Raw genomic sequence first — 16,237 nt, forward strand, 5'->3', positions numbered from 1 at the left:
TAGCATATACTGTTAGCCAGAAATTTAAAGCAACAAGCCCAGAATCCCAACATTCCTAGTTACATTTCCAAGAAGTTCCAGTTCATGAAAAAAGCAGGGAAAGCTTTATTCTGAGTTCTGAAAAGAGTTAATTTGTTGAACACATCAGTTGTCTCTATTGTATTAAAGTTTGAATGTACATGTCTATTGTTTTTAAATCACAGGCTTTTAAAAGTAGTTTACGATGTATATGAAAAATGAAATGAAAATAAAATAGTGGAAAGTTCCCAAAGCACCTCTAGAACCCAGAGTTCTAAAGAAAACAACCTGAAAATCATACACTCAAACTGCATCACGAAACCTGGGGCAGAGCAGTACCATTATCACAGGTACTTAAGTTAGAGAGCTAGTTAGCACAGGGCTGTTAATAAAAGCAACTTATTGACTTCACAACTGACTGTAGACTGATTAAAGCTAAATTCCTAAAATTAAAATAAAAAACAAACAACAACTTTTAACATTAGGAGCATCCTAAATCTAGAACCTAAAAGAAGTAAACACTTAATAACTCAATACCTGCAATTAGACATTTAAAATTACAATTTTAAAGGATTTTTGGAAAGGGTGATTTTTTTTTAATAGCACAACCCAAATGACAGAGAAGTTATGCAAAACATAATCACTCAATAAACCATTCACAACTATCTTTAATTTAGCAATCTAGGTCAGTGTATGTGACAGGATTCAAGAAAGTAGTTACAGAGATGCATGGATTAACTCTAGTAATTTGATATTTTATAATAACACTAATGGAAATCTATTCTTTTTTCATAACTAGAGCATTCAAGTTAAAAAAAAAATCTTTGCTTTCAGAAAACATTAGATCAACTTCATGCAGTACTTCATTTATTGAGTGTTGATGAGCAACTTTGTCATACTACTTGTGTTATTACTTCTTTTCTCAAAAAGCTTCCTGGTCATTCTTACACTTAATTTTCATTTAAACTTTAGGAAGAAATCGGTAGATTAGTAAACAACAACTTTTGACTGTTTTAGTGAATTTATTGTTAATCTAAAGAGAACTAAAATATTGTGGCACATGGTAAATCTTCAATAAAAACTTACTGAGTGGATATTTCATACTATTTTCTGCCCTATGAATTCTGATGTTTTGTTCATGAATAATTTGTTCAAAATTACATGTTTTATTCAAGAACAGAACTTTCTTGATCATTGTATTAATCCCCATTATAAAGCAATTTTCTATGACTCATAAATACATTTTGCCTTTAGACAGATCTTATCTAATATCAGTTCTGAAATATCTGTTATGCCTGGCATTTTTCCATTTTCTAGGCACAATATGTAGTTCATTAGATGATGTTCATAATCTAACTCACCAATATTTCAGAGTATCTATAATATGCTAAGCACTGTGATAGGTCTGGGAATACAACGATGCACAAACCCAGCAAGTTTTCAGCTCACATACTTATATTGCAGTAACTAGTAATTTTCCATATCCTATCTAGCAAATTTGGAAAACTCAGCAGTGGCCACAGGACTGGAAAAGGTCAGTTTTCATTCCAGTCCCAAAGAAAGGCAATGCCAAAGAATGCTCAAACTACCGCACAATTGCACTCATCTCACACGCTAGTAAAGTAATGCTCAAAATTCTCCAAGCCAGGCTTCAGCAATATGTGAACCGTGAACTTCCTGACGTTCAAGCTGGTTTTAGAAAAGGCAGAGGAACCAGAGATCAAATTGCTAACATCCGCTGGATCATGGAAAAAGCAAAAGAGTTCCAGAAAAGCATCTATTTCTGCTTTACTGACTATGCCAAAGCCTTTGACTGTGTGGATCACAATAAACTGTGGAAAATTCTGAAAGAGATGGGACTACCAGACCACCTGATCTGCCTCTTGAGAAATTTGTATGCAGGTCAGGAAGCAATAGTTAGAACTGGACATCGAAAAACAGACTGGTTCCAAATAGGAAAAGGAGTACATCAAGGCTGTATATTGTCACCCTGCTTATTTAACTTATATGCAGAGTACATCATGAGAAATGCTGGACTGGAAGAAGCACAAGCTGGAATCAAGATTAGCCGGAGAAATATCAATAACCTCAGATATGCAAATGACACCACCCTTATGGCAGAAAGTGAAGAGGAACTAAAAAGCCTCTTGATGAAAGTGAAAGGGGAGAGTGAAAAAGTTGGCTTAAAGCTCAACATTCAGAAAACGAAGATCATGGCATCCGGTCCCATCACTACATGGGAAATAGATGGGGAAACAGTGGAAACAGTGTCAGACTTTATTTTTCTGGGCTCCAAAATCACTACAGATGGTGACTGCAGCCATGAAATTAAAAGATGCTTACTCCTTGGAAGGAAAGTTATGATCAACCTAGAGAGCATATTCAAAAGCAGAGACATTACTTTGCCAACAAAGGTTCATCTAGTCAGGGCTATGGTTTTTCCTGTGGTCATGTATGGATGTGAGAGTTGGACTGTGAAGAAGGCTGAGCGCTGAAGAATTGATGCTTTTGAACTGTGGTGTTGGAAAAGACTCTTGAGAGTCCCTTGGACTGCAAGGGACTGCAAGATCCAACCAGTCCATTCTGAAGGAGATCAGCCCTGGGATTTCTTTGGAAGGACTGATGCTAAAGCTGAAACTCCAGTACTTTGGCCACGTCATGCGAAGAGTTGACTCATTGGAAAAGACTCTGATGCTGGGAGGGATTGGGGGCAGGAGGAGAAGGGCACGACAGAGGATGAGACAGCTGGATGGCATCACTACTCAATGGATGTGAGTCTGGGTGAACTCCGGGAGTTGGTGATGGACAGGGAGGCCTGGTGTGCTGCAATTCATGGGGTCGCAAAGAGTCAGACACGACTGAGCGACTGATCTGATCTAGATAAATACCAGATTTTAGTTTTATTACCAATTATCTTTGTAACTGTCCTGTTCTTGGTTAAAAACATACATGCACTTTTCAGGCCTGACCACATCGCCGTGACAAAGGCTTCACCCAGCAGGTGCTGGGCAAAGTCATCCTCCCCACTCCAGACTTTGTGCAAGGCCAGTGCCTGGCAGTCTCTGAGAGCAAGTGCAAGGTCTCTGGCCCCCTGGAAGGTCATGCTCTTCACTTATTTGCATTCCAAGGTCTCTCTGTCTGTGGGCACAGAGTCCTCTTCAGCTGCCATCTATTTCTGCCAAGGCCTCCTTCTGGGAGGAGGAGGAGCCCTGGAAGTTATTTCTCTTGCTATGACTATACCCAGCAAATCTCACTCTCTCCTCCAATACCAGGGGCTCCCTCAACTGTTAGCTGACTCCCACGTCTGCTGATCCACTCAACTTCCCAGCAGGGTGCTGTACCCTAGGGAAACACAACAGGGGGCAGGGCATAGACATTTTCTCTATAGCAAGTAATTAAGGCTTCACTCTTTCACTTTTGCCTTGTTGCTTTAATCAGCTACTCTGATCCCTGACAGCTCAGCTGAGCTCCTGACAACAACATGAAATAATGTCCTAAAAACCTAAAGCTTCATTTATCTTTCAAAGAACAGACATATTTTTTGAGTCTCACTTTCCCGTCCTACTCCAATTATAGTATTTTTACACTGCAAAGATTTATGACACTCTCACCTTGCTTCCTGACCATAATTTCCTTCCTAACATGGCAGCTTTATTTCTGGGTTTTCCACTCTGATTCATCTCTTGCTTAGTTAGATTAAGTGACTGAATCATTTTTTTCAATAAGGGTTCACAGGTAATACACTTCATGAATTGTTGGAGGTTTTATTTCAGGAATGTTTTTCATTTACTTCTGTTAATGCTTTTGCCCCGTTTGTTTTGCTGTCTTTTGTTTGCCACTCTGACATAGCTTTTATTTCTATAATGGTTTTATTTTTCTCATCTTTTTTTCTTCTTCCCAGACCACTGATAGTTTTCAAGTCTATTGTCTTATTATCGCTTTTGAATGAAGCTCCAATACTTTGGCCACCTGATGCACAGAGCCGACTCATTAGAAAAGACCCTTATGCTGGGAAAGATTGAAGGCAGGAGGAGAAGGGGACAACAGAGGAAGAAATGATTGAATGGCACCACTGATTCAACGGACAAGAGTTTGAGCAAACTCTGGGAGATGGTGAAGGACAGGGAAGCCTGGCACACTACAGTCCATGGGGTTGCAAAGAATCGGGCATGACTGTGACTGAACAACAATACATTTATTTGAGTTCCTGAAGATACCAAGTTTTATTTAAGGTTTCAAACTAATGGAGATGTGTGTTTGTAATTTTCTTCTGCTTCTTCATACAATTTTTCTGTAAATATTCTGCTTGTTTATGTTACTTCCTTCCTTCAAAAAGTACTCTATCAGCATAGCCTCAAAGGCTCCTTTCTAATTACTAATACTCGATGGACGTGAGTCTCAGTGAATTCTGGGAGTTGGTGATGGACAGGGAGGCCTGGCATGCTGTGATTCATGGGGTCGCAAAGAGTCGGACACGACTGAGTGACTGATCTGATCTGATCTGATATATATTTTTTTAATGGAGATCACTTGAATCTAGAAATTTGCTGAAAAGATGAAAGAAAGAGTAGGTACTTTGTCACTGCAGTTTCTGGGAAGAACCCAGAAAGCTCTCTAACTTAAGACCATGCCTCTGTCCTTAACCATGTTCTCACATTTAGAATGAGCAAGAAGTCTGCAAAGCTTGCAGTGATGTTTTCAGCCCAGTGATTCAGAATGTTTTAATGTCTCTTCTCTTCACTTTGAACAAACAATTGCTGGGTCTGCTTTGTCTCCTCCCTTGTCCTTCTCAAAGCTGCATGACGCACAGAGAGATCTAAATTGAATGCAACTTTGCCATCTTCATTCACTGTGTCTTAGTGCCACTACATCTGACATTATTTTTCTCAGTTTTCTTTTTTGTTTTGGTTTCTGTTTAAATCCTATTTTCATTCATAATGGTTTCCCATCCCCTCTTTTCTCTTATTTCTATTAGGAAAAGAAATATAATTTTAGAATAGAAATATCTTGTCTTTGTCACATTCAATCAGAAGTCCCAAAGAAAACTGTTCCCAAGTCCAACTTCTGCACTAAGCAGTAAGTTTCTGCAGGTAAAGACTAGTTCTCAGGCATATCTGTGTTCCTCTAAGGGCTCAATAACTTGCATGAAGTCAATGTTCTCAAATTTCAGTTGATCAGAATATGTTGTTTTCAGTTCAGTTCAGTTCAGTCACTCAGTCATGGCCGACTCTTTGTGACCCCATGGACTGCAGCCCACCAGGCCTCCCTGTCCATCACCAACTCCTAAAGTTCACTCAAACTCATGTCCATTGAGTCGGTGATGCCAACCAGCCATCTCATCCTCTGTCGTCCCCTTCTCCTCCCGCTTATGAAACTTAAAATCTCTTAAGTCTCTCATTACTCCTAAGTTCTCCATTAAACTTCCAACTACTTTTTAAGCATGACCCTCAATGTACTTCTGATACATGTGATCTGGACATGACACACTCTTTCCATTACAGAACAGGGCTGAAGAGAACATCCAAGAAGAGACTAACAGCTGTAGGAAGGCACATCGACTTTTTTCTCATAGACATGGTTTTAATGAACTGATTCTCTCTTCTCAAATGAGTGGGAGGTACCTATCTCCATTCTTTCCTCTCCCTAGTATTCTTATTTCATATGCAGATAATACGACTTATTATCATCTATTAAAACTAGTATTGAAATAGAGCTATCGCTAGAAAAATGGTTACATATATATTATTCCAAATGCCCCCAAATTTCTTCTGGCATGTAGTTGGGAACCCCAAATATGTAAAGTGTCTCACAGTTTCCCTTAGAAGGTAAAAAAGAAAAAAGGTTAAGTCATCAAACGTAATGGGTGCTTTACTGAGATTGTGTTGTTGTTTCATATTTTGTTCAGTGGGAGAAAACCCTTGCTGAATTGGATATTTGGCTGCATCAACTTTTAAACATTTACATTAAATTTAAACTTAGATGCAACTTTTTTAAATAAAATAAATTTTGCTATCATAATCTATGTCACAGAAATTTTGGAACCTAAATGCAGATTGCCTACATATGAGTCAAACCAGTTACTTTTCAGCAGCTATGTTTCTCCTGACCCTGTATTTACTTCTGCCCTACATCCATGATGAGACTGGCAGACTTAGTGCAGTTTGCCATGATGTTCATGAAGTGCACTCTACCAGTTACTGGAAAGATGATGTTATACCCGTAGTACTTCTCTCGATGAGGCCCGTGCAGAGAAATATTCTGTTCTCAATATCAGTGACAGATGTTCTTCAACACATAAATAGATGACTTTTACCTTGTAAATACCCAATCACCGAGCCAGGAAATGGCCCTATTTCATATCCAGCTAAAAGAAAACTTAAGACAAACCTGTTGGATACACAAAATGTGGTACATCCATATAATGGAATATTATTCAGCCATTAAGAGAAACGAAGCACTGACACGCAAGAACCCAGACAAAAAAGGGCCACGTATTATATGATCCCATTTACATGAAATGCCTAGAAAAGTCAAATCCATAGAGGCAGAAAGTAGATTAGTGGCTTCCAGGGCCTGGAGGGAGGGAGAAATGGGAGTCACTGCTAATGGGCACCAGATTACTTTTTACAGGGATGAGAACGGACTAGAATTAGAAAGTGGCAATCTTTACACAACTTTGTCAGTAAATGAAAAAAGAAAAATGCTAAAAGTATACACTTTAAAGTGGTGGACTTCATGGTATAATGAATTGTATCTTACTTAAATAAAATTTGTGAGACTTTTGCTTCTGTCTGGAGGGAGTAAATTCTAAGAGACTTACTTTCCTTCTATAAATTAACTAGAAAACTGGGAGAAATGTAATAACTATTTTCAGATATTGGACCACAGGCAGATAGGACTAGCATTCCTTGGAAAAAGACAAAAAAAAAAAGTTGAAGATAATTAGACTTTCTACCTGGAGATAATTTCCACAGAGCAGTGAAGGGAAAGGACACTCACACTGTACCTGGGAAAGAAGATGAGTTGAAGAGAGACACTGGCATTCAAGGTCAAGGTGACTAGAATTTGCAGAGCAAGATTACCACACTAAAAGAAGCTGCATAAGTAATGAAATACAGAAATCTGCATAACACTCCCTTTGAGTGTCCTGCTGAGCATACCTGTGCATCTATCAGGCAAAATGCTTGACAGACCAACTTCCAGGAAAAGAACCATTATTGGGAAGCTGTAAGCCAAAAAAGTTCCCAGATCTCAGGGCAAGAGATCATTCGAGTTACCACCACAACCTAGTTGAGAACATTGGACACCCAATAGCTAGCAATCGAAGAAAGGTCGCATATTAATAGTAAGATTAGACTGCTGCTGCTGCTAAGTCACTTCAGTCGTGTCCGACTCTGTGTGACCCCCTAGACGGCAGCCCACCAGGCTCCCCCGTCCCTGGGATTCTCCAGGCAAGAACACTGGAGTGGGTTGCCATTTCCTTCTCCAATGCATGAAAGTGAAGTTGCTCAGTCGTGTCTGACCCTCAGCAACCCCATGGAATGCAGCCTTCCAGGCTCCTCCATCAATGGGATTTTCCAGGCAAAAGTACTGGAGTGGGGTGCCACTGCCTTCTCCAAAGATTAGACTACCCTTACAGTAAAGGCTACTCCACATACACTCGGAAATGCTTAAAATAAGCCTCAAAAAGAATCAAGATGATCTGAAATTAACTGCTTCTGAGAACAAAATCCAACGGTCTTTAAAAGATTACGGTAAACTCCAGCACTCAAAAATGTAAAACGTACAATGTTAGGTTCCCAATAAAAAACTACTACAATGCTAATTAAACAAGATAATGTGACCCATAACAAATAGGGGTGAATGGAGGAAGAATCCATCAATAGAAACAAACCCAACAATGACATGCTGGAATTAACAAAGATTTTAAAACAGTCATTATAAATATCATTAATTTGTTCAAATACTTAAAGGAAAACGAAAATATTATAAGGAGACAAGAACATAAAAAAGAATTAATTGAAACTTCTAGAAATGAAAAATATCTAAAATGAACAGTTACATATCAAAAATAACCTCTTAAAGATACAGCAATATAGTGTGCTTCTAAAACAAAGCAAACGGAGTAGAATAGACTAAAAATGAACAGTCTCAGTGAATATGAAGGGATCTTATAATAAATCTAATTGAAATGCAAGGACTGGGAATTCGCTGGTGGTCCAGTGGTTACGACTCTGCACTTTCACTGTCAAGGGCACAGATTCAATTCCTGGTCTGGGAACTAAGATCTAGCAAGCCACATGGCACAGCCAGAAAAAGAGGCACAATTAAAAGGATGGATAAAATATATGCATACAAACACTAACCATAAGAAAGCAGAAGTTATATTAATTTAAGAAGCTATATTAATATCAAGAAAGTAGACTTCAGAACAAGAAATAATTCTGAGGGATAAAGAGGAATATTTCATAATGATAAACAGGTCAATTAATCAAGAAAACAATCATAAAGCATATACACTTAATAAAAGAGCTCTGGATAAAATCAAGCAAAAACTAAAAGGAGTTAATAGACATTCACAGTTGTGCTTGGATATTATAACATTCTCTCAGCAATTGATAGGAAAAAGTCAGTAAGGATACAGAAAAACTGACAATACTATCAACTAACTTGACCCAAATGACATTTATAAATGTCCACTCAACAAAAACAGAATACACATTCTTTCCAACAGGACACAAAGCATTCACTAGACAGAGTGAATTCTGGGCCATAACACAAGTCTCAACCAATTTAAAATAACTAAAATCATACACAGTATGACACCAAAATACAAAATAAAACAGAAATGAGAAATCAGTAACAGAAAGATATCTGAAAAATTCCTAAATATTTGGAAATTTTAGAGCCATTCTTACAAATTAACACATAAGCCAAAGACAAAATCAGAGGGGAAATTAGAAAATACTTTGAGCTGAATGAAAATGAACATAAGACATATGAAAATTTGTGATTTCTAGCTGAAATTTAAGAAAATGTATGACATTCTATATTTGCATTAAAAAAGAAACACAAACTCAAGTCAATCATCTAAAGTCCCAATGCAAGCAGTGTAACAGAGAGTAAATTAAACACAAAGTAGAAAAGAACAAAAAAGATGAGTAGAAATTAGTGAAATAGTACAAATGAATAATAGATAAAATCAATTCCATCTAAACCTGTTTACTTGAAAAAAGCAATAAATTTGGTAAGGCTCTAGCTTTAGTAGTAGAGGAAAAAACAGAAAAGATAAAAACTACTAACATCAGGAATGATAAACAATGGAAATAAGGAAATATGAACAACATTATGTCAATATGCTTGACAAATCAGAGTAAAAGATAAATTTCTTCAAAGACACATATTTCCAAAATGGAATGAAAAATAAATAGAAAGCCTCAATAGTCTTATAACAGATAAATAAACTCATAATTTAAAAGGCAAGAGTACTGGAGTGGGTTGCCATTTCCTTCTCCAGAGGATCTTCCTGACCCAGGGATCAAACCCAGGTCTCCCACATTGTAGGCAGACACTTTACTCATAATTAAAAACCTTCCCACAAAGAAAACTACAGGTCCAGATGGCTCCACTGATGAAATGCTATTATTTATAGAAGATCTAATACTTGTTCTTCACAGACTTTTAGAGAAAATAAGAGTCTGTGAAGCCAACCGGGTTGGCCAAAAAGTTCATTTGAGTTTTTCCATACCATCTTACAGAAAACCCAAATAAACTTTCAGCCCAATATAAAGCTAGTATTGATATCGCCCTAATATCAAAACCACACAAATATTTTATGAGGAAAGTACAAAAGTCACCTACAAAGATAAATGTAAAAATACTTAATAAAATATTAGCAACTATGATGCAGTTTAACATAAAACTGATTCTATATCATAAAAAAGTCAGATTTACCCTAGGGATGCAATATTGACTTAACATTCAAAAAAGGAGTTGATATGATTGCCATATTAACAGAATAAAAGGGCAAATTATATAATCGTGTTAAATGATGAAAAAAAAGTTTTTGACAAAATTCAAAACCTATTCATTCATAATACAAATTCTTAGAAAATGAAATAAAAGGAAATTTCCTCAACTTAATAAAAGGCATGCTCATACTCAGTCGCTTCAGTCATGTCCGACTCTTTGCGACCCCATGGGCTGTAGCCCGCTAGACTCCTCTGTCCATGGGATTTCCCAGGCAAGAATACTGGAGTGGGCTGCCATTTCCTCCTCCAGGGGATGTTCCCGACACAGAGATCAAACCTGTGTCTCCCGGTTCCTCTCATCAGATCAGATCAGATCAGATCAGTCGCTCAGTCATGTCCGACTCTTTGCGGCCCCATGAATCGCAGCACGCCAGGCCTCCCTGTCCATCACCAACTCCCGGAGTTCACTCTGACTCACGTCCATCGAGTCAGTGATGCCATCCAGCCATCTCATCCTGTCATCCCCTTCTCCTCTTGCCCCCAATCCCTCCCAGCATCAGAGTATTTCAAATGAGTCAACTCTTCGCATGAGGTGGCCAAAGTACTGGAGTTTCAGCTTTAGCATCAGTCCTTCCAATGAACACCCAGGACTGATCTCCTTTAGGATGGACTGGTTGTACCTCCTTGCAGTCCAAGGGACTTTCAAGAGTCTTCTCAACACCACAGTTCAACAACATCAATTCTTCAGCGCTCAGCCTTCTTCAGAGTCCAACTCTCACATCCATACATGACCACAGGAAAAACCATAGCCTTGACTAGACGAACCTTTGTTGGCAAAGTAATGTCTCTGCTTTTCAATATGCTATCTAGGTTGGTCATAACTTTCCTTCCAAGGAGTAAGCGTCTTTTAATTTAATGGCTGCAGTCACCATCTGTAGTGATTTTGGAGCCCAGAAAAATAAAGTCTGACACTCTTTCCACTGTTTCCCCATCTATTTCCCGGTTCCTCTCACAGAAGCATTTAAATATTTTTTTAAAAAAAAAGCCAGTTTCTAAAGCTACTGCCATCCCTCTGACCAATTCTTCTCTTGTTTTTGAAATTGTCTCCTACTTTGACACTTAAAACTCTAAGACCTATTTCTCCTCCAACCTCTTTGCCAGTCTTCTTCTCCTTTCTTCACCTGCTTCTAAATATCCATGTTCCTCTAAACATGTAATACATGAAAAATATACAACTAACATCTAAGATGTTAAATGATAAATGACTAAATAATTCTCCCCTAATATCTGGCAGAAGGCAGGAATGTCCAATATCACACTTTTTATTCAACATTGTAAAGAAGGTCCTAGACAATGCAATAAGACAAGGAAAAAGTCATACTGGTTGGAAGGGAAAAGTATAACTTTTTTTCCTCAGACAATAGAACTGTATATGTTAAAAATCCTAAAAAATCAACATTAAGGTTATCAGAACCAATAAGTCAATATAGCAAAGTTACAGGATACCAGGTTAATAAATATTACAAAATATTAACTAAATACTATAAAATATAGCTGATACAAATTAATAAAGACCTAAATAAGTGAAGAGATATCATATTCATAAACTGGAAGATTATTTTATGAAGAGATCAGTTCTTCCAAAACCACTCACTGAAATTTCAATCAAAATACCTTTTTTAGGTAGAAATTGGCAAGCTGATTCTGAAATTTATACAGAAATGTAAATTAGAGAGTAGTCAAAATAATCTTAAAAAATAAATTCAGAATTTTGAGAACTTACACTGCCTGAATTTAATACATATTATAAAGATACAATAAACAATAGTGTGTTATTGATATAAGGATAAAAACATAGATACTACTGAAGACAGAATTCAGAAATTTACTCACACACATATGATCTGCTATTTTTTAACAAAGATGTCAAAGAATTTGTGGAAAGGATAGTCTTTTCAGAAAATGGTGTTAGGATAATTTTATATGCATTAAAAAAAAAAATTACTCCTACCTGAGACCACACACAAAACGTAACCATTTAAATGGGTCATAAACCTAAATGTAAAAGCCAAAGCTATAAAACTAACAGGAAAAAATGGAGTAAACAAAGACTTCGCAAGACAGAAAAACTGTCCCATAAAAGAGAAAAAAAAGATAAATAACTCCTGCACTTCGTGAACACAGTTAAGGAAAGACAAATTACAGAATTGAAGAAAATATTTATGACAAACAATGTGAAACCAGAAAATGTCAACATTTCTTAAAACTAAATGATAATAGCACAAATATCAGTTCAGTTGCTCAGTTGTGTCCAACCCTTTGCAACCCTATGGACTGTAGCACGTCAGGCCTCCCTGTCCATCACCAACTCCTGGAGTTTATCCAAACTCATGTCCATTGAGTCAGTGATGCCATCCAACCATCTCATCCTCTGTCATCCCCTTCTCCTCTCACCTTCAATCTTTCCCAGCATCAGGGTCTTTCCTAATGAGTCAGTTCTTTGCATCAGGTGGCCGAAGTACTGGAGTTTCAGCTTCAACATCAGACCTTCCAATGAACACTCAGGGCTGATCTCCTTTAGGATGGACTGGTTGGATCTCCTTGCAGTCCAAGGAACTCTCAAGAATCTTCTCCAACACCACAACTCAAAAGCGTCAATTCTTTGGCACTCAGCTTTCTTTATAGTTCAACTCTCATATCCATACACGACTACTCGAAAAACCATAGCCTTGACTACAAGGACCTTTGTTGGCAAAGTAATGTCTCTGCTTTTGAATATGCTGTCTAGGTTGGTCATAGCTTTTCTTCCAAAGAGCAAGCGTCTTTTAATTTCATGGCTGCAGTCACCATCTGCAGTGATTTTAGAGCCCCCCCAAATAAAGTCTGACACTGTTTCCACTGTTTCCCCATCTATTTCCCATGAACTGATGGGACCAGATGCCATGATCTTAGTTTTCTGAATGTTGAGCTTTAAGCCAACTTTTTCACTCTCCTCTTTCACTTTCATCAAGAGGCTCTTTAGTTCTTCGCTTTCTGCCATAAGGGTTGTGTCATCTGCATATCTGAGGTTATTGATATTTCTCCCGGCAATCTTGATTCCAGCTTGTGCTTCTTCCAGTCCAGCGTTTCTCATGATGTACTCTGCATATAAGTTAAATAACCAGGGTGACAATATACAGCCTTGACGTACTCCTTTTCCTATTTGGAACCAGTCTGTTGTTCCATGTCCAGTTCTAACTGTTGCTTGCTGACCTGCATACAAATTTCTCAAGAGGCAAGTCAGGTGGTCTGGTATTCCCAACTCTTTCAGAATTTTCCACAGTTTAGGTCCACTGGAGAAGGGAATGGCAAACCACTTCAGTATTCTTGCCTTGAGAACCCCATGAACAGTATGAAAAAGCACAAACATACCAATTAAAAAAAAAAAAAAGTAAAAAAGAAATTTCATCAAAGAAGACATAGAAATGGCCAATAAAAAAGTACTCAACATTATTAGTCACCAGGGAAATGCAAACTGAAATCATAATATCACTGTATGCTCACAAGAGAGGCTAAAATTTAAAAGATTGACAATAGCAACTTTTGGTAAAGATGTAAAATAACTGAAACACTTAAACACTGACTGTGTGAGTATAAAATGGTATGAACACTACGTGAAACAGTTGGCATTTTCTCATAAAATTAAAGAAGTCTATCACACACTCCAGCAATTCTACTCCTCGGTATTTACCCACAAGAAAAAAAAAGTCCATACAAAAACTTATACATGGATCTTCACAGCAACCTTTTTATAATAGTCAAAAACTAGAAACAATCTAAATGTCAAACATGTGAACGGATACACATTTTGCAATATGAAATTTCCACAAATACCTGTACATACAGAATATCATGAAATAGTAATGAAGAGGCAACTACTGATTGATACAATGCAAAAAACATTACCCTAAACAAAAGAAGTCACACTCAGAAAAATTACACTCATGATTTTATTTATGGTATACTAGAAATAGAATATTTAATTTGTAATGACTGAAAGCAGATCAGTGGTTGCTAGGGCTGGGTAAGAGACTGACACTTAGGAGCATTTTAGGGTAGCGGATGTTGTGTGAGTGTGTGTGCGCTGTCTTGTCCAAGTCTTGCAACCCCATGGACATTGGTCAAAACTCAAACTATACACAAAGAGTACAGTTTCTTGCATATAAATTACAGTTTCATGAGAAATATGTGTAAAATTTTGCACAACATAAGACTGGGAGAAAAAACACAATTTCATATTACACTGTATTTTGAAAGTAACAATGCATTAAATACTTCTGCTGAGTTCATCACAAGCAAAAAACTATCTTTAACTTTGACAGGCGTCAACAAGAAGAGAGTATCATGGAAACATATACACTGCCATATGTAAAATAGATAGCCAGTGGAATTACAGTATGACTCAAACTCAAACTGGGGCTCTGTGACAACCTAGAGGAGTGGGATGGAGTGAGAGGTGGAAGAGAGATTTAAGAGGGAGGGGACATATGTATACTTATGGCTGATTCATGTTGATGTATTGCAGAAACCAACACAATATTGTAAAGTGATTATTCTTCAATTAAAAATAAAAAAAAAAAAATTTTTTTTTTAAGTAGCATTCAGTAAGTATTGGGTTGGCCAAAAAATTCATCCCGGTTTTTGCCTATAACTTTACAGAAAAACCTGAATGAACTTTTTTGGCCAACCCAATAATATAACCAATGATTTTTTTTCATTTTCTCTTTTTTCCTTCCTGCTATATATATATTGTACCTGCTGCTGCTGCTAAGTCGCTTCAGTCGTGTCCAACTCTGTGCGACCCCAGAGACGGCAGCCCACTAGGCTCCCCCATCCCTAGGATTCTCCAGGCAAGAACACTGGAGTGGGTTGCCATTTCCTTCTCCAATGCATGAAAGTGAAAAGTGAAAGTGAAGTCGCTCAGTCGTGCCCGACTCTTAGCGACCCCATGGACTGCAGCCTACCAGGCTCCTCCATCTATGGGATTTTCCAGGCAAGAGTACTGGAGTGGGGTGCCATTGCCTTCTCCATACTGTACCTGAGTACTGGTTAAAAATTAAGAATTAAGCCAAGTTTAATATCATTATAAAACTACACATTTAGAAGTAGAGTATATGCTTACTTTTCAATTCTTTCAAGACCAAATTACTGATCTTATCTCTCTAAAGCTAGAAATTTTTAAAAAGTAAAAAAGAAAAAAAATTACATGCTACCTTCTGACAGAATTAAAAAATAAATTTAATTCCCTTCTCCTAAACCTTTTCATTTATATATGACTTATCTTCAAATGAAGACACCAAAAATCAGTATCTTGCAGTATTCCTCAATCACATTTTTACTTGCTATATACTTATTAAAAGAATAATAATTGTTACTCACTTCAATTGTCTTGGCCAGTAACTGTGTGTGAGGAAAATTATACTTGTATACTTCATTAGCAACAGTGTTTACATCAACAGCAGCCACCACTTGTGCAGGTATACAGCTTTCTGTAATGATAAACGGAATATCTTAGAATGTCAAGTCCTGAAGATCAATTTGTTCATTATAGAAAAGGGCTAAAATAACAGAATTTTGTAGTACATTTCCTCACTTCCTCAATTATCTAGTCAGATCTCAGGTTGTCAGTCGACAACAAAGCCAGGAAGAACCAGGTGGGAAGTGGAATATTTATGTACCTCTGGTTCATCTCTCTCAACAACATGCTGGTGCCAAAAATAAGACAAATGTTTCATATTTGCTTTCCTTCCTCCATTAAGGTATACATTTATGAGTCAAATGCAAAGTTTTCCTAAATTAAACCAAAAACATAAAAGTGAAAGATATTCTTAAAAGTCAAATGGCTTGGAAATTTAGAAATTAACTACAATTTGTTACTCATCTTCTAACATTAATACAGTTGTGCTTCCCACTACCACTGGAAATACTTTTAGGTAAGTTTTGGTAAGTTTCAGGTAAATTTTTTTTTAATAGCTTTATTAACATGTAACTCACATATCACAGAATTCACTCCTTGAATGCTTTGGTTAAGTTTTTAAATGGAATGAAAAATTAATTTGTGTCCAAATATAAAAATTTCACAGACCAAAATTTAAAAATTTTGACAGATCAGGAGAGAACATAAGAAGAGCAAGAAAAATAATTACAAGTGTATGTCTTCCTTCATTGCTCTGTCTTGCAGCTGAAGAAAGGCGTTTTCATAATGCTTT

The 16,237-nt window shown here is 37.1% G+C and overlaps 1 protein-coding gene across 10 annotated transcripts in view; it reads right to left on the reverse strand.

Moving 5' to 3' along the window:
* The window catches only part of TRDMT1 (tRNA aspartic acid methyltransferase 1), a 104,498-nt gene that overhangs the window by 29,881 nt on the left and 58,380 nt on the right, over positions 1-16,237 (reverse strand). For 7 of the 10 annotated variants that reach the window (XM_025000332.2, XM_015473979.3, XM_025000333.2 and 4 more), the window contains 1 exon segment: positions 15,408-15,517. The exons of 2 other annotated variants lie outside the window; for them this stretch is intronic. In XM_025000332.2, coding sequence (XP_024856100.1) covers positions 15,408-15,463 — 56 coding nt within the window. In that variant the 5' untranslated portion in view covers positions 15,464-15,517. 10 annotated transcript variants of the gene reach the window in all.

This window comes from Bos taurus, chromosome 13, assembly GCF_002263795.3.
Source record: "Bos taurus isolate L1 Dominette 01449 registration number 42190680 breed Hereford chromosome 13, ARS-UCD2.0, whole genome shotgun sequence".
Lineage (NCBI taxonomy): Eukaryota > Metazoa > Chordata > Mammalia > Artiodactyla > Bovidae > Bos > Bos taurus.